This window comes from Lepisosteus platostomus, chromosome 10 (assembly GCF_059453375.1).
Source record: "Lepisosteus platostomus isolate fLepPlt1 chromosome 10, fLepPlt1.hap1, whole genome shotgun sequence".
NCBI lineage: Eukaryota > Metazoa > Chordata > Actinopteri > Semionotiformes > Lepisosteidae > Lepisosteus > Lepisosteus platostomus.
Window position 1 is genome coordinate 12,108,106 of NC_142620.1, and position 24,451 is coordinate 12,132,556.

The following is a 24,451-nucleotide window of genomic DNA, read 5'->3' on the forward strand; positions in this document are numbered from 1 at the left end:
ATGGAGTTTCTTAAAGGGACACGTACGCGTTTCACACGGCCCCCCGCCCTCCACCCCCCTTGAATGGAAAGCTTCGTTGACAAGTTGGGAAGGTTGAATGTCAGAATGTCAGTTTGCCTTTTCTGAAATCTTACGCACTCTTACATTTGCTAATGTATGTTAGGAGACGTAACTAATTGGACACCTCGCGAACTTCAAATGCTCCGATTCAATGCTATGATAAATTGTCATACAGTAGCTAACCCGTGAATTGCGCACTTCAGCTTTTGGATAGCCATACCACACATGCTGCCACACCCCAGTGCCTTTAGGAACTCCGTTAATGTCATTTTTCTAATGACACTAGATTGTAACGCGTCCAGCACAGGAGCTCTCTTTACACCATCTGCCAAGTCATCCATACTGTGAAGCTGTGAACTATTAGGCTACAGGGTCTTGCCATCCGAAGAGGTGACCCGTAACTCCCCCATTGAGGCCACAATCGCTCGGAATATAGTTAATAAATAAGCAAGAACTTGAAATATGTAACATTGCACACATGAACATTAAACCAATGTTCAGCCTAAACGCTACGTTACGACCAAAGCACGCCAACAGTTTTTCAATGGGAAAATTAAATTATAATTGGTGTATTGAGCGGAAAACGGATAAACTGAATTCCTGGGGCAGAAAGCAAAATGCTGTACATAATATACATTCATTTATCGTGGTTTGTCTACTACGTAGTCTATAACAAAGTCTAAAATAGAAAACGTGGTGCATATTTATCGGTAGGTTTTTACATACAGTACTGCATTTACATTTCTGAAACATTTCCATGTTATGAATCCTCTATCACGCTGTAAATTAAAAACAATCCTTAAAATTAATCACCTCCTGAAATATTTAAAAATGGCAGAATAATGATGTCTTGCTTTTTCACGAATAGCACGTTCAGATTATGAGATGATCAAAAATGATTACAAAGTATTTGTATTTTGTTAAAGATCATAACTGGATCCATAAGGTATTCGCTGTTCTACAGATCTCCCTAGTTTTCAGTTGTTGTTTTTTAGATATTCAATATATAAACGTTGGTCTATATGTTTTACAGACAAAAACATCAAAGTATTGGCACTATCTCCAACCAAAATCGTGAAAGACGGATTCCAGCACGAGTTTAACTCTGTTGAAACTGGAAGCCTAATTATTAATGTTCATAAATTATTTTGCGTGTTTGACTGGGACAGGATTACATAGGGCTGTGGTGAAGACAGTGTACTGACAGTTACTGCCGTCGTCTTGGTCAATACGAAGGATTTGCCTGTACTAATCCCCGTGAAGGTTTCATGATTATGAAAATGAACGGTGTGAAATTTCGGAGAATAGGTCCAGAAGTCCAGATTGCTGCTGTAAGTGGTGTTGGGTGACGAGTAGGGTGAGACTCTTTCATCTGGTCCAGAATTTTCACACAAAATGGTGACAGGGAACGCACCGGGCTCTAGAAGGTTCCGTCCTTTGGATTAGATGATAACCCGAAATTCTTACTATTGGTCACTGAAGACCCCATACTACTCTTCGTGATAGCGGGGGTATAAAGTCCAATGTCCGGCCTAAATCCAATTTGGAGCTCCCCTACCTGGATTCACCCGATTTTACTTCTTTAACTTGTCATTTCTCACCTCCCTACATGATCTGCCGACGGCGTGTAATGGGTCACGGAGTCGGCTGCCGCTGCACTTCAGAGGTGAATAAAATGCCACCCCCTCGCCTTTATGTGAAGGGCTTTGAAAAGTATTATATAATTACAAGCAATAATTATAATTACAATTTATTGCACAGTAACGTGAATCTAAGTGAGACTTTTGACGCGGGGAAGTAAAAAACGTGAACTGCAGGAGAATAGAAACGCCCCATTAACCACAGTAAGAAGCTGAAGTGATCTTTCAGCCTGGACTCGTGAATGTTACAATGTTATCTGTAAATCCCCTGAAGATTCCCGCTGCAATGACCTTCTCTTCTGAAATACAGTGGATGTTTGGAAACCAACATTTTTTGTACCCGTCAGAGGAACACAGTATATTGACAAGAAAATAGCGCAAATGAGTAAAAATAAATGAACATTAAGGAAATTGTTCATACAATAGGTATTCAAAAACATTATTATTATTATACCACCACAAGTTACTTAATTTTTGCTTTTCTAGACACGCATAGTTGGTTAGCCTGACCTCTAGTGTACCATTGTTGTAATTGTAATTGTAATTGTAACTGGTGTGGTTTGTTAAAGACGATGAATCACTATGGTGATAACACCCACATACAGCAGATGCCATGCTAGGCACAAGTGTACGACTGAGTAAGATTTCTAGCGAGCACCAGGGAAAGCAGTTTATTTTTCCACTTAGAGACGCTCTCTGGAACGGAATACCCCAGGCTGGAGTATTGTGTGAAAGAATTTGTGAATCTGTTTCCTTACAGGCAGCAGAACAGTGCTGCCATAACAGTTCAGGAGCAACAGACTACAGTATTTTGCAGGGGGACAGTAATATGATTCTGACTTGGAACTGATAACAAACCTGACCTTTTTGTTTGTTACAGCATGCAGCACGTTTAAATAACTCCAGCTTGGTGGTCACCATAATAATATTAAACATTGGCATTCTCCATGCAGTGTGTGTTGGAGAAGACTGAATGTAGTTTAAAACACACTGATATAACTCTACCCAGACATTCAGGAAACAACACCTACAAATTAGAACAAGACACACAAGCACCTTCCAGGAGTTTAGCACCCAGCACTCATAATTATTATAATAAACATTATTGTGTACAGCACCTTTAAAAGTAGCAACTCAAGGCACTTTACAATAGGTGTAAAAACAGTTATTAATTATTATTATTATTATTATCATCAAGAACAACAATAATAAAAAAAATAAAATAAACCTTACACTTAGCACTTTTCTCTACACTCCACTTGGAAAATGGAGCAGACACAGACTTTAAGTACACATACTCATTAAGTAAAAGCTTTCCTGAAAAGAGAAATGTTTTGAGTCTAGATGTAAATGCACTCAGGGGAGGTGACTCTCTGATACCATTGAGGATAGAATTCCAGATCTCTGGGGCATAGCAGGAGAAGACCCTGTCACCCACAGTATGTAGATGAGTTTGTGGGACAAACAGGAGACCAGAGTCAAATGACCGAAGGTTGAGAGGTGGGGAGTAGAAAGATAAGAAGTCAAATACCTGTAGGTACTGAGGTCCCAAGCCATGTAGTCTTATAGGTGAGCATGAGGATTTTGAAGTCACCTCAAAATGTGATGGGAAGCCAGTGCATGGATTCCAAGACAGGCGTAAAGTGATCACTTAGTGATCGCAACCCAATCCAGATTCTGGCTGCCAGATTCCGGATATGCTGAAGTTTGTTTAGTGTGGATTTAGATACCAAAGCAAGTAGAGAGTTGCAGTAGTCAATACTAAAAAAAAGAAATATGTTGCCCAGCTTTTTTGCAACAGTGAAAGACAACATAGGATGCAGTCTGGAGATGTTTCTGAGACAGAAGAATGATGTTTGTACAATTGTCTGCACATGGGGGTCAAAAGTCAAGCCAGAATTGAATTATCACTGTTAAATTCTTCAGTTTTGATTGAAATTCAAGCATAGTGGCACCAACAGATAGGGTTACTCCACTGGCTTTACACCGGTGATGGGAGATGCTGAGTAACATGACCTTAGTCTTGTCAATGTTTAAGTGAAGGAAATTTTGAGTCATCCAGGTTTTTATATCAGAGATGCAATTAGAGTGCAGAGAAAGTTACTGTACTTCAGTGTCAGGTTTTGTATAGACATATATTTGATTACAATGTTGAACTGCCTGTTGCACAAATATGTGCATGCTTTTTATTTTACAGCAAGAAAGTAATGTTTCTGGAGACAAACAAAAATTGTGAAATAATATAAGTTACATACCAAGTGTCTCCCAAGTGGCTCAATCCATTCATTATGAGTACAGGCTGAGGACCTGCAGTTCTGATATCTCAGTTCTCAGTCAGGCCTCTGTCAAGGTTAGCCAGATGTGACTGGGATTCCCTGAACAGTAGTGTGCAGTTAGGCTGTTGGGTTGGCATGAGCTGGCAACAACATCTTCAACTCACTGCACAACAGTGCCCTTGTCACAGTGTCTGTGAGCATGCATTGAGAACACTGTCACACCTCTGCTTAATTTGAACTCTTACACTGGGAGTCACAGGATGGAAAAGGACAGGGATGGAAAAGACCTGACCAGTTAAAGAGGCAATAATGCACAGTCCGTGCCTGCCCACTGCACATACAAGGGTTCTAGCAGAAAGCACCAGCACAGCTAATTTAGTCAATATTAGGCAGTGGCAGGGGACAGTACCGAGACATGATCAAAACTGAGTGGATTAACAAAAGGCATTTTCCAAGATGTTCCATTTCTTTAAAATTCTGTAATTCTGTTCAAAACTTAATATGCTTTTCCATAACCCTATTCCAAGTGAAACATCTCCTGTTTGCATGACAAAACCACCTGTTTTTTTAACTACATGACATTTAACCACTTTTTTCTTTGATCAGTAATATTGTCAATGAACCTTATAGCAAAAACTGTATTGCACTCAATTTTTTGTTTTTAAGAATGTGGTTGATATTTATTTTCACCAGGCAGCACTAAGAAAGCATAACATTTTTCTTTCAATTAAAATCTTTAAACCTTATCTTTCCACCTGTGCAGCCTGGACGTGTTATATCACGATTTGCTGAGAGAATCATGGCTACCCACAACCTAGTATCTTGGCTAGAGCCACAACATCAAGTCTTGGAAGGATGCCATCCAGGGAAATCTTACTAAGAAAAGAACTGTGCTGAACAATGCTCTTTGAAATGAACTGTTTCCTCTTATTCACATCCCGTTGTATTTGTGGGAAGGGGGCAGGGAGAGGGCATCACAGCTAATGGCAGACAACAGGCTGCTTTTTGGTCTTCAAGGAGAAGGACTGACTGTTTTCAGCACACACACTCTTTAATTAGCCCATCCCGGTCCGTACAGCCGCCATATTTAATGACACACCACCCCCACTATATTTAACCTGTTGTCACTATATTTAACCTTAAGAAACAGGTTATATTTCTGAGTTTATTATATCATCGCATCACATAAGAGAAAGGAGAACAGCGGTGCCCTTTTCCCAGAAAATCAAGACACACCCAGAGAGGGGTGGTGCTCTCTCAATCCAAACTGCTGCTCGTGTTCTAAGAACTGCAGGAGCCCTGGGGGAGCCGAAACCTATCGGCTGGGATGCCAGTCCATCACAGTGCACACACACAGACTCACTCACACTAGGACCAGTTTTCCCAGCAGGTAATTAACCTACCAGTATGTCTATGGAGAGTGGGAGCAAACTGGAGCACCCGGAGTAAACCAAACGGCAAAATGGAGAGAAAAAACATATATAGTAGCACCTCAGGTCCAGAACTGAAGCCAGAGTCCCAGCACTATTGAGTCAGGAATGCTAACCACTGCACCGCCATGCCACCCCCATAGCAGAATTAAACAATTGTAATATGTACTTTTATTTATGCTCTTATTATTGTAGATTCTGATCAATGCTTTCAAATCATTGGAATTGGACTGAAAAATGCCGCGGTTCATACGCTATAGTTTGTGTGGTCAAGTTTCTGATACTTTGAGTAGTTGATTTATAAAGAAGCAATTATTTTTTATAACCTAAAAAAACCTTTTGCAATTTTTTCACAAAAATGCAGAGTGGCATTCTTGAAACAATAAATTATTTGTTCTGAAGCCCTCTCATTAGAGCTGACACAGCACCAGACAAGAGAGCTTCAGGTTGCAGATAGACAAGTTCAGAAACAAAAACCTTCAGAGAACGCCTGACACTAAGGGGAGGTAGAAATGTTCTAGCATGAACTGCTTTAAGGAAGGTTTATGACAAATTCGCAGATTGAAATTACAAAGCAGAGCTCGGAGGAGAGTAGTCTAACTGAACCGAGCCTTAAACACACAACTTATCCGGTTTGTGTAGCACTGTTAGATCTTTACGGTACAAGCTCCTGAGGGCTGAGGATGAGGACAAAATCTATACAATACTAAAGGAAAGAACAGTCTAAGAGAATCGGACTACAGAAGTGGAAAGGAGTCTTATTAAAAAATCAAGAACACAGCCAAGACACGCACAGTGAAGCTGAGAAAGGAATGTGATGTCCTATTGCATCAGACACTGCAAAGGCAAGTGCTGTGTTCAAAGTTGAGCCTGACATACAGTACCTGTACTCCCCAGAGCCGGGCCAGGTGTGAGTGTTTGATGTGAACACCTGACCACACAAGGCCCCCTGCGGCAGCACACAGTGGCCCGGTCTGTGCCACTGCTGACAGATGGCTGTCCACCAGCCTCCAATTAGAGCCGTGCAGGGAAAGGGGATCAGAGCAGAGGCAGGATGTGCTGTCATTCTTTTCCATTTGAACATCTGAACTCGTTACTCTGCTTTTCCTCGGAACCCGCTGTCCTGTATGCACCTTCCTGGAAATTAGCTGGATGCAGGGAAACTAATGCATGCAACAAGCTGACTCAGGCACACACATGAATACAAATGAAGAGAGTAACAGAAATTAAAAATAGTTTGCTGGCTGAGTAATTCCCTAGCAAGCACTGAAAATGCATGAAAAATGGAGAATGCAAGAGGAGAGCTGATGAACTTATTCTGATCATCAGCAATTACAGACGTGAGTCATACAGTGTCACTGTGGGCTATGTTAAACAGCTTACAATTCCCAAAATCACTGCCTGCAAAGACTTGATTCCAATTTTGCTGGAGCTGATCCGTTAGTTTATAACCATAAGTGGTAACTGGAAAGGGAAGGCTGCTCCCTCCAAATATTTCAACTTCATCATACTTCAATGGTACTGAAAACAATATTGAAAATTAAGGAAAGGGCAGGACATCACATCTTGGGAAACCTGATGTTTTCAATGGTTTCTCCTCTGTTGTAAGCTATATCAGCCTAAAACACATTTAGAAAGGTAGTATTTGAAAATACAATTTAAATGACTACCCTCTTTCAACAACCACCACTAGGAATCTGAATGACAGCATTAAGGAATGTAGGAAAGAGAAAACTATCATATTTCCTACATTAAAACAGGAAAGATGTGAACAAAAACATTTTAGAAACCCAATTATTTTAAGATGACAAAAGTTTACATCAACACAACTCTAATCAGGCAGACAACCCACTTTTCATAACTATACTGTATGTTTAAAATGAATTTAAAAAACCTTCTCTGTATATAAATTGTTTTCAATACCCTGAAAAACAGTGGAGAATTACTTAAAATGTTCCTAGGAAGAATTATCTTCCTTGTTGCTGTGATGATAGTCTTGATGAAGGAACATGCACACCACATGTAAGTGTATAAAAAACAGTTACACAGGACAAAGGCACCCTGAACAATATAGGACCTGTGTAAAAGCAGGGTAGATTACATCACTCTCCTCAAGAAAAGAAAAGGCTCAGTTTAAGCCGTAAGTAAACAAACATTTCTTCTCACTGCTCAGATTATGTAATCTGCTGGAAACAGGAAGACAGCCTGTACAGTAAAAGCTGTTGGTGCTGTCAGGGAGTGAAGGTGACCTACCAGGTAGAAACGTTTAGGAATGAAGATCAGTTTTTCTACTGTAAGCAAAACTCTATCCTTTAACATTTTCCCTTTGTGCAATCATCCACAGGAGAGGATGTAAAACAAGCCAGTCCCCCTACACACACTAGCTGTATTAAAAGGAATACTCAATTCAGTGGGAACACATAACTAAAACAACACCATGATGCTCAACACCTGTCTTATAAAAACAATAATGACAATAATAATGCCACCTTGCTGTTTTTTCACTGAGAATTTTTAACTTGAGAACCACTTACACTGTACAACAAGCTGAGGACAGAAGGGCCCGTTAGATTTTAAGTTAGAATATATTTTAGTTACAACCACCTTAAGATCGCTGTTATCGCACACAGGGTCACAGTGTAGGCAGGCTCTTCAGACAAGCCCACCCTTTGTGCCAGATGTCCTGATACAAGTCACCGCCAACATACTCACACTCGAACCCATGCTTCTAGTTAAACATTTTTTAAAAACCTTTTTTCATAAACCTTTTTTTAAAGTCATCAGAAAAAATTCAGAACACAAAAAATTACTGATCCAGTTCAAGCGAGCTATTTTTTGAAAGATATCAGGGAATCAACTCCTACATTTGGCATAGTTTGATCAATACTCCTGTATTCTTTGTACAGGGTATATACTGTAGAGATGTCTTCTTAGCTCAGTTTATACAGTACTTTCACATCAACACACAGCCTTGCCTTCTGTTCTTTCATTTTTTATTCTGTTTCCAAATGTATTGAATAATGCCTGTATGAGGAGTCATGGAATTCAAATATGCGTCACACAATTGTAAGAAAATCACAAATTAAGTATTTACAGTACCAGGCTTTACAGACAGCAGGTCTCCATCACTTTCCAATAAAGAAATGCAGTTCAATTTTTATATGGTAATGAATTCATTTCAGATACAAACACCTTAATACATTAACTTAGGGCTAAAACCACCATTGTACTGTACTGTATATATTTTTATTCTGCATTTTCTTCTCAACACCAAATATAATTTACATTTGTAATGGTGCCTGAAGAACAAACAAAATGGTCACAAAAGTCATTCTGAAATATAAAAATGTAGATATGTAAAAACGATGATATTCATTTAAATCATATTTTTATTTTTAATCTATTCAGCTACAGAATACAAATCCAGTAGAATTTAACACACCTACTGTAAAACAGCTATGGATATCAATATTTTTTCTTCAGAATCATATGAAGGCCTGGATTCCCAAGGTGCTCAGTAATGTAGTGGTGCATTACGTAGGAGTTCTCGCACATAATTAAGGGATGATAAATCTTCGTAATTTTGTTAACAGTAAAAAAATATTTCTTAAAAAAAAACCCCAAAGAGTTTCTTTTGCCCAATGTGTCCAATATTGGAGTTTGCAATTCCAACAAGTCAAACAACTAATAAAATATTAACTCTTTTATCCCCTGTCAGTTTATCAGGAGCACAGCTGAGCAGGATTGTATAGAAAGAGGAAGAAATTGAAGTGTGGAAGACTTATCCATTATCTGTGAACAGTATCACCGACCATGTGTTGTCCTGCACGTGAATACACACCAAGGAGAGACTTTTGCTTATCAAATGTATGTGAAGCTTGCAGGATCACAAGCACTGAATGTGAATTCTCAGTGTAGTGTGTTACTCATTGTTGGAGAATTCTCCCCAAAGGTAGCGAGATTTTGTGCATGTCAAAGTAAAATGTTAACAAAGCCTTCCTATAATGCAAATAAATTGTGATGTATGTATGCCATAGTTACAGTAGTCACAGCAGAGAGTGTGTGAGTGAATGTCACTGCAAGGCAGCTATTACAGTAAGTAGTAATCCTAAAATATTTAAAGTTCAGAAAATTAACAATAGTGGTTATGACTAAGTAGAAAGCCTACCATACTATCAAAGATACAGTATAACAGATTACAAATAGCAAACATATTTTTATGCTGCAGAACCTATTGTTAACATCTGAAAATCATTATTTAATCTCTTAATCCCATTTTTGTTTTATATTCCATAATTTTGATTTAGACAATTCTGCTACGATATGGAACGCAGGAACGCACACTATATCAGCACCCCAGGGCCCCAGGGTGAACAAAATATCAGATTCTAGCATAAAATATTTTATTTCACTTTTGTGAAAATAAAGAGGGAAATAACTACATCTGCATTTTGTTTTTCAAGAAGTGATGACGCTGTACCCCTCATCCTCAAGGTCTGCAGTACTGGATGAAAAATGTGCGATTCTTCACAGTTCTGTTTCATCGTTAATCACCAAGGCCTCTTGCTGTGAGCAGCTGAGCAGCGTGCTGTGTCAGTCTTTGTGTTGTTAGCAGTTGTGGTTTACTTGTACATCGCATTGAAGGCCCTGCCAATGATGAGCCTGCGGACTTCACTTGTACCTGCGCCGATCTCATACAGCTTGGCGTCTCGTAGAAACCGGCCCATGGGGTAATCATTGATGTAGCCATTTCCTCCTACAGATTTAGATCAGATAGGCAAAAAAACTGTCAGTGTTATAGATATCATATTCAGCACACACATTAGTCCTCAGTCCTAAAGGCCAGCGCCTTCAATTTCCTGATTCAGTGATTCATTTCTAAAACACTGGGTGGATTCCATTAAAAGTAGGTTTGACTACTAAAGTATTTACAGGATTACCTACTTGAAGGTTTTCCTCCAATTTATCAAACTGGTACATGTACGCTATAACTTTTAATTCCTGCAATTCATTGCTCTTCTTGAATGTGCTTTTTGAGAAATATTATGAATCCCACTCCTTTGAGAATCACTGGATATACACTACATATCCAGTACGTTTGAAAATGAAAGCCATGAAATGCTACCTGCAATAGGAGAATAAGCAATTTGATGTAGAACTGACAGATGGAAACTGCTTAATAACATACAGAACACTTTCCTTTTGCATACCTTAATATTTGACTATGGTACAAAAAGCATCAGTCTCCAAATACATTTTGTATAGAGGTCTGGAATTAGCGTTCCACAGTTAGTGATGTGCACTCTGTAGTTTTGCAAAGCGTCTGCCTAATTTAAACAAGGCTTTGTGGAGACTCTGTCTGGTGTACACAGTAATGCTAATAAACAAGCAGGGCCTTGTCAGTTTACCATAACAATATTGACAGTTTAAACTGTTAGTTCCACAAAATAGGGTCTTTCTCTTTCACTCCTATATAACACTGATAATATTTCACAGTGCACACAAAAACCCTTCAAGGTGGATTTTAGGGTATATAATGCGATTTCAGCATGTTTCTAACCATCACTTACCAAGGCACTGAATTCCATCTAGAGCCACCTGCGTGGCTGTTTCTGCAGCATGAAGTATCACTCCTGCGCAATCCTGCCAAAAAATGGTCAACAATGTTGGGCTCCCTCCTTCATTTGTTTTAAAATTAGAATTGATGCTTGTTAACTCAGTTTTATTGCAATGCCCCAGCATGTGTCAGCACAAGAAGTGTATGTCCAGGGGGGAAACCTTTTAAAACATGAACGGTCAGAGACACCCGATTCTTACACACAATCCCAGCATGCCTGCAGCACAGGTTGCCTCCAACAGAGCTGGTGTGAGCCTGACCAAACTACAATCCTGAAAGCTTCTGCTATGTCATATGACCTACAGACGACACCCTGGCTATCACAAGCCAACCCAAATGTGGTCAGCCAGCTGTGCTTTGCCTTTTGGGAAATCCTGGACTGTTTGCTACTGACACAATCCAGGTTTGAACCAGCCATGCCAGAACCACTGGTCTAAATTCCAATCCAAACAAACTGAACTACCTGGTAGCTCTTCTTTTTCCTTACCTGTCTACAATGTTTTCCCTGCTCTGGATGTATTACTCTCGTTAATACATCAAATATATTCCCCTTTGTGAGCGAAAAGGAGAGAGATGGGGGACAGAGGCTTGAAGGTTGTTTTGAAGCAGGGTACTGCTGAGTGACACTCACCTTGGCATTGAAGTGCCCCTTGTCACAGGCTCGTGCAACATTGTAGACGTACTGCCGAGAGGAGCTCAGGCGGGTATACATGTCAGCCATCTTCCCCTGCAGAAGCTGGGAAGGAGAGAAAAGAAAATTTAGCATCCACCTTTCTTTTTAAGGACGTGTTCGGGCTGCTGTATGGTTACTACTACAATGAAAAAAACGCACCTGAAGTATTACAATGCCCTTTTCATATTCCTTAGAGATTAAGAAAAACGTCCTATTAGAGTTTTAGCTGAAACTCACCCAGTCGTCATTCCAAACTGTATCATTTCAATCTGGTCTTTATCAGAGACCTACTGCAGCCGAGTACTATGAGCTGCCCCTTCTTATCAACAGGTAGCATACATCTCTGACATTCAATTTTCTTTTCAGTATCAAAATGTGAATTTCACATAGTGTGCAACTGAAACTGGTGAGAAAAAGACTTCCACTTAAATGTACTACCCCTTTGGGTAATTTCCGAAACATTTTTGTAAATAACTGCTCTAAAGCTTTTGCAAGTGAACCCTTAAGGAGTAAGGCATTCCTGTGATTTTGTGTACCTGGAAGTGTCCAATTTTCTGTCCGAAAGCCTCTCTGACATGCATGTAGGGAATGGAATGATCCAGTACAGCTTGCATGATCCTGGAAGCGAAAAGGAGAGAGAGACCTTCCTGTTCACTGGGCATTTAACTCAATGAGGAAGCCAGCTGAGAACTATATCATTTACAATACTGAAGGACTGGCATAGCCTACCGATTCTTAAGCAATTCATTTTTACACTGGAATGGCTATTCACAAAACATATCTAGAATACATTGAGGAAGCTTCTGTGTGCTATATGTACTAAACTGAAAATCTTTAAACAAAAAAAAAACAGACAGGGGAATGAAATATCTCTTGATTTCATTAACTCATATTTACAAAAGGGGGAATGTTAATTCCTTTCAATAAAATTGCCGCCATCCACTAAACAAACCAAGAGGCCTGTGCAAACAGAGGCCTTAGGGAGGAAATGTATTCAAATGCATTCAGGTCCGAAGTGTCAACATCACCATTGTCATCAACAAAGACATAACGTTAAAAACACATCATATGACACTTTTAATCAGAACTAAGGATCACAGTTAAATGTCCTCCAGCATTTGAGATGAGCAAAGCTCAGGTCGTGAGATTACCCTAAAGGCCCCGCAGCCAGCACCAGTCTCTCCAGGTCCAGTCCACTCATCAGCACGTACACACCTTTGTTCACATGCCCCAGGACGTTCTCCTCTAAAACAAACAATTTCAAAGTCAGCTTCAGCACACAAGACTGAATTCCAGAGAGTGCAGAGCTGAGGAAACATCACTGAACTGCCTTTGTCCGCTCATGCCAGCCTGAAGACCCAGAGGCCAGCAGTAAGAGAGGGCAACTCCACCTCAACTTTTACTCAAGATACTTAGCAGGAAAAAAAGATAACAGGCAACATAAATCAACAGACGTTTGACTGTTGAGAGACTTTAGATTCTGTCTCTCCAGGACTTTAAACATCTTTTGCATGCAGAGATGTGGATTAGCAGAACATAGTTTCAGCATGAAGGGAACCAAAATGAAACGCGAAAGTATCTAATACCGCAGGTTCGCACTGCCAGGGGTCAGAAGAGTTGTGTGCCCTGAAAGATAAAAACTTCAGCACGACTACAAAGCCATTAGGAAAACTGGAAGAGACAGATAAAGAAAGACAGATAGGCAGCACGGGACCCTAGGAAACCAGCTCCCCAGCATATCTGGAAACTACAGAAAGAAATACATTGCTTTTGACATGCACAGCCTTTCAAGCCTGCATTGCATAAGCTTACCAGCACTCTAGAACAGAACAAAGGAAAGGTTATAAATGAGAGGACTCCATTCAGCGTATCTGTCCCATTACGCCAAAAGAACACTTAAGATCATGAGAGAAAGAAATGTAAAAGAAACCGTAGATAAAATGGAATATACTGCACTGAAACTGCTCTACTCATTCCAGATGTTTACAAGGAGAGTAATTTGTTTAGCATGTGAATAATGCATTTACAATGCTTCCTCATTAGCATGGAATTCAGGGCCCTCTTCAGCCAGAGGAAGTACAAACTTTCTGGGTCAAGAGGTACCAGGGTGACCTTAGGGCAGGCAGACTACACGTCTGACAGCTCTGTGACAGGGTACTTCATGGGTTAAGAATAACAGGCCATTCATTATACCCTCAAAGAAAACTGGAAAGTGGCAAAAATCACAATTTGAATTTGAAGCAAAAATCACATTCCCCCTACCCTTTGAATGCACAAAGGAGACCCTAAAAGTCAATAAATGCACATGGTTCTGCCTATAAATTAGAAACTGTACTGGAAATGTTCTGTTCAGTTCAGCAATCTGAACTAATGAGGAGGCATTTAGGCATTTTTAAATGTATTTAATAAACGGAGACATGATGCTCATCATATACTGTGCCAGTCATCACAGTTATACATTCCAGACTAATTTCAAGACTTCTTAAAGATGATATCCCCATACATTTACACAAACCAAGAGCAGGAACATGCTATGCACACTATACACCATAATAAAGTAAGATACTGGACAAATCTTAAGTAATATCATTCCTACATCTACATTGTATAAGTACAAATAAACAGCAGAGATTGGTTTGAGGAGAGAAACAATAATCTGTGATCCTCACCAGGCACTTCGCAATCCTCAAAGATGAGCTCACAGGTGCTGGAGCCCCTCATTCCAAGCTTGTCCAATTTCTGTGCTGTACTGAACCCTGGCATTTCCTATGGAAAAATGGAAACATGGAAATCTGATTCATAGAAGAGTGGGTCACTGAATGGCAGACCTAAATGTTACGTCACATACAGATTAGAATAACTCTTACATGGCAAAAAGGAGATTACAAGGGGCCTTGATACAAGTATTCAAAATTCTAAATAATAACAACATAACAATGAATAAATACAATAATGTGTTGCCGGGTCATCGAGGTTTGACAAGGGCCTGGAAATACAATTGGATACGAAGTCACAGTTCTTTTTAGATAGATACTTTATTATCCACTGCTGTGGAAATTTTTCTTTAGGACTGTAAACAGGAAGCCATTCTTAACAAAAAAGGGTGTAGCTCAAAGAAGAAAGAGGAACCAGATTGCCTCCTTGTAGAACGTAAACAACATCTATATATTCAGGGCTTATCATCTTAGCTTCTTGTCTTAAGATCACCAGGAACTAGTAGATTTCTGATAAACAGAGTCATAGTGCTGAACTCAAAGTAACATGATTACATACAGTAAGTATGGTCTGTGCTACAAATGGGGAAATTTTCTCCTCTAGAATACCACAAATGACCTGTTTCTGCAAGAACAGCAATGTATGGGGAGACCGCATTTCACAGATTAAGTCCACCAACCTTCTCCACAATGAAGGCTGTGATTCCACGAGCGACAGGCTGGGCCTTTGGTTCTGTCTTAGCATAAACTATAAGCACGTCTGCCTCTGGTCCATTCGTAATCCAGAATTTATTGCCATTCAGCACGTAGTAATCTCCTAGACAGAACAGACACAACTACCAAGTCAAACCAAATGCACAGTCAAAGCACTTTTTATTTACGGTCTAAACAACTGAAAGGGTAGTTTTATTGCATTACAATATCGCCTGCTTCCCAGACCTTTTTTTTTGTTCTCATCAACAATGTACTGTAACAGAAGGAAAATGTCGTTACAATTAAAACAAACCCTGAAAACAATGCAAATCCCACAAACAACACAAATGACCTATTCAATCATATACAGTACAAGTTAACCAGACCAGTTTCTCTTAGTCCTTGACAGCACCCAGTGACTGTTCCATAATCATCACTGCCTTTACCTCCCAGTTTATGTCTTTCAGGCACAGATAAACTTTCTTATTTTAACTGATACTTCTGTACAAAGCAGATTACACTTGCCTTGCTCAAGGGTATAAGAGCAGTGCTTCAACTGGGATTTTAACCCATACCCCCCCCTACGCAATGAATCTAGCATTCTGGAAACAGCAAGGAGGAAGAACAGTTCCAAACAAGGGGCAAAAAAAAGAAACTCAAGCAGCTGAGGGAAATACTGGCAAATAATTTGATTTTTTTTTTATTCGACTGTCCTTGTGCCCCTCCGCCCACCTTTCTTTTCTGCCTTTAGCTTCATGGACACGACATCAGAACCAGCGCCGGGCTCACTCATGGCCAGGGCTCCGATATGTTCCCCAGTCAGAAGCTGGAGGGAAAACAACATCAGCAAACGTACACTGTATCATAAATGTACTCACTCCAAGATCCTGAGTATCCCCTTTATCGCAATAAACTCAAGTGGGTGTCAAAACAAGAATGCAGGAACCAGTAACCTGACATGTGGGCATCATTCTGGAAGGGAATTTTCTGGTCTTAACGTATTGTTGCTGATCAGATTCCGGTACACTCACACTGTTCATTGAAAATGTCTTTTGGCACGTGCAGTGCACCCAGGATGGATTTCATAAACCTCTGGAACTGCATTTTTCTTCTAACAGGGGAGAATGTTTAACAAAACAATTTCCTAAATCTCATCCACTGGTTCAAAACAGCCATAACACTCATGCGGTTAAACAATTCACATGTATATTTGTGATCACGAGATTAATGTGACTGATATGTACAATATAATAATATATTGTCTAATTTCAGATTTCCACATTGTACATATATAATATATGGAAATATTTTTTCATTATATTTGGAAAAAAAAGACACACATACTTTGTGTTCAACTCAGTGATTTCAAGTGACCAGAAGCACTGGGGCCATCATAAGTTTTGGGGCCAGTTCCAGAGGCGACCATGGTTCACAGATAAGGGGGTATTTTGGGGGGCTTCTGCAAGGCTTGTGCTTTCATTCTCCACACTTGAACCATTCCATCAATTTAGGAAAGTTTATCTTAAAACACTCAGGGCTCATCTTTTCACTTTCAAGCAAATTGTAAAGGACAGTAAGAGTAATGTCAAAGAGACATGCACTGAACACTGTACAGTGTATAACTTCAGTCAGAACTGCGTCTGAACAGGAAAGCCAGTTATCATCCATACCTGTTGCTACTGAAAGGACCTTCAAGCAAGCCCTGTTGTCTGAATTGATTCCCATTTTCCCATCAGTTTCCAACTCACCTTGGGCAGGTATTTCTCCTTCTGGGCCTGGTTGCCATTGCGGACTAGCTGGTTGACACAGAGGTTAGAATGAGCCCCATAGCTGAGTCCCACTGCTGCAGACGCACGCGAGATCTCCTCCATCACAATCACGTGATCGAGGTAGCCCAATCCCGAGCCACCAAGCTCCACTAGGACAGATGTGCAGAAAGGGTTAAACTTCTTTCAAGTCCAGCACAGAACAACTCGTAAAACCAAAAAGAAAAAAAAAAACAAGTGAAACAAATTTTAAGCATCAGGCAATGGACAAATGTCATTTTAAAAACAACTGCCTTTCTAAGAGCCCAGGGACCATTTCTGCCAGAACATCATTCTAGTTTCTTTTCAGTTTTTTTTTTCTCCACACAAAGATCCACCCACATATTAATGAGAAAACTGCATTTTCAGAATGCTGCATCGCAAGGTAGCTTGGATTTATGTGTTCATTTAATTAGTCCAAGGTTTGCCTAGATGTGTAAATGAACAATAGCTCAAAAAGCTATTTAAAAAGCAGCAGTTTTGAATACCATCAATCAGATTGCTTTGGGTTTTGGGAAGAAAAAAAATTCAGTTCAGCCAAGTCCAGAATATGTCATGGTCTTGACAACAAAGCTGATTCTTTCTGCATCTGTAGGAGTGTCAGACAGCGGGAACTCACGAGGTGCAGTTATCCCCAGAACTCCGAGGTCCCCAAGTTTTTTCCAGAACTCCTGGAAATGACAGTAAGAAGTGTCCACATTGTAACACACAAAGCAGATGTAATCAATTGTACCCATTAAAGGAACACGGAACTTGCCTGTATACATTTACCAAAAATACAATAAGTAGCGTGGTAGATAAAGGGCACATTACCCACCAGTCAATAAACCATTTACAAAAAATCAATTAATCCTAACTGAAGCTCACAAGAACAGACGTGAATTATTTTGATAGTGCCAGGTAGCTTGTAAACAATGCATTTCAAGACTGAATTAAGTCTGACAGCTTTAATTTAACCAAACTCACCCTCATCTCTTTAAACTCGTTGTTCTTATCAATCTCCTGAGCTTTGAGGGCCAGGTGTTCCTGACAGAACCTCTGGAGGGTCTGTCTGAGCTGGAAGAAAAACAACGAGTGTTTCAGTGCTCAGAAGATGAATCCTTGAGACACACTTTCCCCTTTACAAGACCTACAGTGTTAATTAATTGACGGTATCACAAAGTTTTACAAATTCCGAATCAAGCACAAAATCTTGAACTTCGTGAAAGTACTGTATAGTCATCATGTTGTCCAGAGTTAGGATGAATTATGACGTGATGGGGCCCTTCCTGCTCACTAGTCACCGTAATGACTAAAGTACAATTGAGTAAGTACAGGTTGTGCAGCAGGGATTTCACTGCAGAAATGTTCCAACGTAATCTGCGTGCAGAGTTAACAAGTAGTATTCGTCTGTAAAACTGTCTCAAAGTCGAGAGAAATACTTCTGTTGGATTAAAAGAGATGTATTCACAATCCTGCTTGTATACAGTGTAATAGGGCCACTTTACGTTACTGGAAGTTTTGTTGCCTCATTCTCAATAGCAGATCATGGCGATGCACTTACATGGAAATTTTGTTTATTTTGTGATATAAATTGGAGATTTTCCATGGTAATGTGTACATTTTACTTCCATAGTGGTTTGAAATGCACTCATTCGCACTGATTCTTTCTATCCCCAAATTATAAAAATCCTTTTTAAATATTAAGGACTAATAAAAACTAAAACTTTAACACCTTTACAGAAACCAAAAGTTCTATACCCTGGACACCTGTTTTCAAAATAGTAATTTTACATACAGTATGTCTGACTGGAACTGTAGAAATGAGGTACCACAGTAAACTAGTGGATTGGGGCACATACTGTATATAAATAAATTTAAAAAGTAACACAATTACTTATTATTTATACGTATTAAGTTCATTATCACGTTTACTTATATAAATGTACATTATCAGCAATTTGCATTTTCTGCAAATTGCAATAAACTGTGAATAGGTTACAACAAGCAAATCATTGCCTAATCACGCAAGTACTGTTAAAACACAGTCAGTGAGAAGTTGCAGTGATTGTGATTCAGCTTTCCTCGAGAGAAGGAAAAAATGTGCTGACTTAATTCTTCACAGAAACCGCTAGCAAGTGCTTTATTCCCGAGAGAACCAACTTCCAAACAGCCTGCGGTCATCATTACATCTGTAGAACATTTCTGAAGACACCAGTAAATTGAAACACCCTTTAATCTCAAATCCCAGGCTAGCATCATCGCCGATTCAATCACATCGCTGACAGCCGAGGGTCACATTCAAGGTCCTGGTGTTCCAGTGAACTGAACACACGGCACTAAAGGCATCAGAGACTCCGCCCAATCAAAGAGCGCAAATCGAACCCGCCCCCTTCACGTGACACCTACATTAACCCCTGATGGTGCTGTTGCACAATCTCACAATAATTGGTGTACTTGGGTTTCAGAGAGGGCAGACCCGTTCTGTGTACCTTTTTCGTTACATATGCGTTAGCATAGAAAGCAGGGTTTTTTATTCATAGGAAGAAGTACTATGAAGCTGCCACAACATACAAAAAGCTTATATAAAATGTTTACACAACTACAGTTCAGCCATAACTAAACACAACAGCAAACTTTTCACCTATGCGTACCACATAGTGCAGTACACTGATATATATATAACTATAGTTCAGAACTTTATTATAGTTGAATATCTCAACCAAATTGGTTAATTATGAACCAATTCTTATTTAAGGAATGTAACAACACAACAAGGGAGGGGTTTGCATATTTGCACGGTTCTCCTCTTATTATTTTACACAATACCCTGAAAAGAAGGGGAGTTTGCAAACGTGCAAAACTCGTGGGCCCGGAGAATCTCCTCTTTTAACACTCGTACACAAAACAGTGCTTACAGATGATTTCCCATTGCTTGTTCGATTAACCTTGCAACAACGCTGTATGCATCGCCAGAGGATCGTGTTGGTTTCGACAGTGTATCTGCATGAATACTGCTGACCGCTTTCATCGCTTCTGAGTTACAGTGCATAACTTTGTTTTGACACGACAAAGATCTGCCTCCTCTCCGCAAACCTAATTTAAAAGGTTTAAAACAGCCTTTTCCTCCCAGACGGCTCAAGAAGCCCCTCTTCTCTGTGCCACTGCAGACTTTGTGAGCGGTCGTTGGTATTTGCTGGTCATGGCGGTTTTTCGGTTTGCTCTTTTTACCTGGATCTGCTCATCTGTCAGCCCATTTACAATATCATCTATAGGAATTGCCGAGCCAGCGCAGCCGCGTCTCCACACAGCAGCACTCCTGTAACCGGCCAGCAATGCTCTCCGAGCCGCCAACATTGTCAAACTGGAGCCGGTGTACCGAAGAGTCTTCCCCAGTGCTGTGAATGACGTTCGCGCATGCACAGATCCGCCTACAGCGATGCGGAGCCTGCGCATTTGCTGAACAACGCGCCTGCGACTGAACAGCGAGAACTCACCTAGGTCTGTACGAGATGTGACAATGATTCAGCCCGAACTACGTCCTCTCATAACTTAGTTATTGTTCACTTTTCTTTATTTGTAAATCCTCTTAGTTTTACAAAATGCAAAGATGATAATTGAATTAACAAAATAACGGTGTTAATGTAATATTGGTAATTATGTTAAAAACCATGTCATGCATTTGTAAATGTGCACTTTGTCTTGGTCTTATTTTAAAAGACGATTTAATTTGAAACCGCTGTTGATAGATAGTATTGACAGATAGTTATATATAAGCATGCTGATACTAGCAGCCATTTACCGCCAGCCATATCACCCTGCAACTCACAACTGGCAGCCCCCTGAAGCTAAGTAGGTATGAGCCTGGTCAGTACCTGGATGGGAGACCTCCTGGGAAAAACTAAGGTTGCTGTAACAAGGTGTTAGTGGGGCCAGCAGGGGTTGCTCAACCTGCAGTCCGTGTGGGTCCCAATGCCCCAGTATAGTGATGGGGACACTATACTGTAAACAGGCGCCGTCCTTCGGATGAGACATAAAACTGAGGTCCTGACTCTCCGTGGTCATTAAAAATCCCAGGGCATTTCTCGAAAAGAGTAGGGTCCTGGCTAAATTTCCCATTGGCCCTTATCAATCATGGTCTCCTACTAATCCCCTTCTATGAATCGGCTACATTACTCTGCTCTCCTCCCCACTGATAGCTGGTGTGTGGTGATCGTTCTGGCACACTATGGCTGCCATTGTATCATCCAGGTGGTGGTGGAGGGGAGTCCCCATTACCTTTAAAGTGCTTTGAGTGGAGTGTCCAGAAAAGTGCTATATGTAAACAATTATTATTATATTACTACTGTTATTATTGATATTAATAATAATAATTCTGTTACTAATAATAAATTGGTGAATAATTTCGTTTTCCCCATTGTACCAATCCAAGTACCAATCACTGATAAGGTTTTGTGCATTATTTATTATTCTGTGGTTTATATTAACAATGCAGGCAGCATGCTACTCAACACACACACAGAGTGTACCACTTCAACCCCACAACACCACTTCTGGAACAAATACAAACTGGATTATGTTCTGTTTATACAGCTAATACATACTCACTAGGGCTGCCTCAATTTCTTTACTGGGTGATGCCAAAATATTCATCTGGAATACAGTACTTTATATTTCCATGCATGTACATAAAAGGATTGCATTATTGCAAAAGATGTGTGTAAAAGGCTGAATGTGCTTATACAGGTAATTTGTGCATTCAAGGGGGTTGCTCTTTTTTTAACTGGAGTGATACCAGCCTTTTCAACTGAAATATGTTGGATCACCTGCCCTACTGACAATCTGATCATAAAATGATTGAAGTATAGTGGGCACAAGCTTAAGGATGTTCTTGGTGCTTGAGAAGGGCATTGTGAAACCCTGGCTCTGAATGAGGAACGTGAGGCATCCAGCATGTTCAGGACATAGAATCCGGCCCACGTGGAAAGCAAGGCTTGTGTCATCATGGTGCAGTATCTTTCAGTTGTGTGCCATCGAGGAGAGCCCAGGAAGTGCACTGGGCTCCTCTGGAATGCATCGAAAAGTGGAGGTGGCAAAGATTGCCACAGTCTCTTATGCCAGATGGATGTGAACGGTGAGCCAGTGGAAAACGACATAGATTCAGAGCGAGTTCTGGCTGAGGTGTCTTGCCACCGGAGTCCCAGGAACAGGACAGAGAGGCATGTCTGATGTCCGGGCCTTGCACAGGAACTGGAGAAGCAGAAGAGGGGGCTTTTCCAGGTCTGTCACGACTGTCACAGGGCGGAAAGTCAGAACAGGTCACCTACCGTTTCGGGCAAGTAGACCAGGCTGGGCCTCAAGGAAGCCTGTGGTAAAGTTAGTGCCAAAGGTAGAGATGCCTCTCTGACCTTCACAGCCCGAGGCTTGCCTGCTCTGTGGGCAGTCACGAGGGCCAGTAGAAACACCATCTTCAAGGTAAAAAACTGCAACAGCATGTTGCTGGGAGTGGGACCTTGTAAGTGCCAGTTGGACTGTGAAGAGGTCCCAGAGGAAAACCGCTGATCATGAGGTTGCATGTTTCAAGCGCTTCAAAGGAACTGAGTGGTGAGAAGATGAACTTTTCCCTTCATGGGGCAGCTGTGAGCCCAGGGCTTGCAGAAGGCTCCAGGGGACTGAGGCAGATAGGACCCCTTCACCCTAACACAGCCTGTGTCCCAGTCTGGTGAGGACATGGAGCATGGAGGCCCTGTCCACATCAGACAGTTTGCCATTGAAGAGCCCCAGACTCCAGCATTCTGCAGCCAAGACTGCTACTCTGGCCACATTGGCACTCTAACACAGCTGCTGCCTAGCAACGGTCTGAATCTCCAACAACCTGATACAAGCTTTCTCCGGTGGAAGGCTTATGGTGGCAGAGCAAAAGGAATGGGGGTTTAGGTCTAGCTCCAAGGGAACAAGGTTGCAATTGCGTTCTATCCTTCTAAGAACTGGCTTAACCCCAGAAGCTGAGGTCAAAGTCCTTGATATTGTGAACAAGGTCCTGGACATGGAGATCAGAGGCCACCTAGCAGATGTCAGGATAATCAATATCACAATCTTTGTGTTAGAGAACAGAGCTCTCAATGTCAGGTAATCCAGCTCCTAAGGAGACCCTCTTGGAAGAGAGGGACAGCAGCAGAAGAGCTAAAAAACTAAATATCTGCATAGTATGATTGCACTACATATACAGTAAGTAGTAAACTAAACAAGCCAAGGAGAGGATATTCCCCCTCACAATACAAGCAGTTTAAGCTAATATGAGAAATATATTTCATGTCATGTTGAATTGTTACACTCTGGCCACATATTTTGAATGGTATTGTCTGCCATTATGTATGAAACACATACAGTGCCTTGCGAAAGTATTCGGCCCCCTTGAACTTTTCAACCTTTTGCCACATTTCAAGCTTCAAACATAAAGATATAAATTTTTTATTTTATGTGAAGAATCACCAACAAGTGGGACACAATTGTGAAGTGGAACGAAATCTATTGGATTTTTGAAACTTTTTTAACTAATAAAAAAATGAAAAGTGGGGCGTGCAAAATTATTCGGCCCCCTTGCGTTAATACTTTGTAGAGCCACCTTTTGCTGCGATTACAGCTGCAAGTCGCTTGGGGTATGTCTCTATCAGTTTTGCACATCGAGAGACTGAAATTCTTGCCCATTCTTCCTTGCAAAACAGCTCGAGCTCAGTGAGGTTGGATGGAGAGCGTTTGTGAACAGCAGTTTTCAGCTCTTTCCACAGATTCTCGATTGGATTCAGGTCTGGACTTTGACTTGGCCATTCAAACACCTGGATACGTTTATTTGTGAACCATTCCTTTGTAGATTTTGCTGTATGTTTGGGATCATTGTCTTGTTGGAAGATAAATCTCCGTCCCAGTTTCAGGTCTTTTGCAGACTCCAACAGGTTTTCATCCAGAATGGTCCTGTATTTGGCTGCATCCATCTTCCCCTCAATTTTAACCATCTTCCCTGTCCCTGCTGAAGAAAAGCAGGCCCAAACCATGATGCTGCCACCACCATGTTTGACAGTGGGGATGGTGTGTTGAGGGTGATGAGCTGTGTTGCTTTTACGCCAAACATATCGTTTTGCATTGTGGCCAAAAAGTTCGATTTTGGTTTCATCTGACCAGAGCACCTTCTTCCACATGTTTGGGGTGTCTCCCAGGTGGCTTGTGGCAAACTTTAGACGAGACTTTTTATGGATATCTTTGAGAAATGGCTTTCTTCTTGCCACTCTTCCATAAAGGCCAGATTTGTGCAGTGTAAGACTGATTGTTGTCCTATGGACAGACTCTCCCACCTCAGCTGTAGTTCTCTGCAGTTCATCCAGAGTGATCATGGGCCTCTTGGCTGCATCTCTGATCAGTCTTCTCCTTGTCTGAGCTGAAAGTTTAGAGGGACGGCCAGGTCTTGGTAGATTTGCAGTGGTCTGATACTCCTTCCATTTCAAGATGATCGCTTGCACAGTGCTCCTTGGGATGTTTGAAGCGTGGGAAATCTTTTTGTATCCAAATC

At 40.8% G+C, this 24,451-nt stretch overlaps 1 protein-coding gene across 1 annotated transcript; it reads right to left on the reverse strand.

Moving 5' to 3' along the window:
• Positions 1 to 8,382: 8,382 nt before the first annotated feature.
• Positions 8,383 to 20,358, reverse strand: ivd (isovaleryl-CoA dehydrogenase). Its single transcript, XM_088648205.1, has 12 exons — positions 20,119 to 20,358; positions 17,875 to 17,964; positions 17,528 to 17,579; positions 16,852 to 17,021; positions 15,836 to 15,929; positions 15,091 to 15,227; positions 14,366 to 14,462; positions 12,848 to 12,941; positions 12,233 to 12,314; positions 11,655 to 11,759; positions 10,977 to 11,049; positions 8,383 to 10,162 (listed from the first exon to the last, which is right to left on the reverse strand). The coding sequence occupies exons 1-12, from the start codon at positions 20,341 to 20,343 to the stop codon at positions 10,029 to 10,031; spliced, it is 1,353 nt and encodes a 450-aa protein (XP_088504331.1). The 5' UTR covers positions 20,344 to 20,358; the 3' UTR covers positions 8,383 to 10,028.
• Positions 20,359 to 24,451: the final 4,093 nt, after the last annotated feature.

Coding starts and splice junctions, on each gene's coding strand:
- ivd (XM_088648205.1), bottom strand. CDS start 20,343: ATGCGCAGGCTCCGCATCGCTGTAGGCGGATCTGTGCATGCGCGAACG. Junction 15,228..15,835: donor GCTAAAGGCAGAAAAGAAAG/GTGGGCGGAGGG, acceptor TGTTCTGTCTAG/GAGATTACTACGTGCTGAAT. Junction 10,163..10,976: donor AGATGGAATTCAGTGCCTTG/GTAAGTGATGGT, acceptor CTAAATCTGTAG/GAGGAAATGGCTACATCAAT.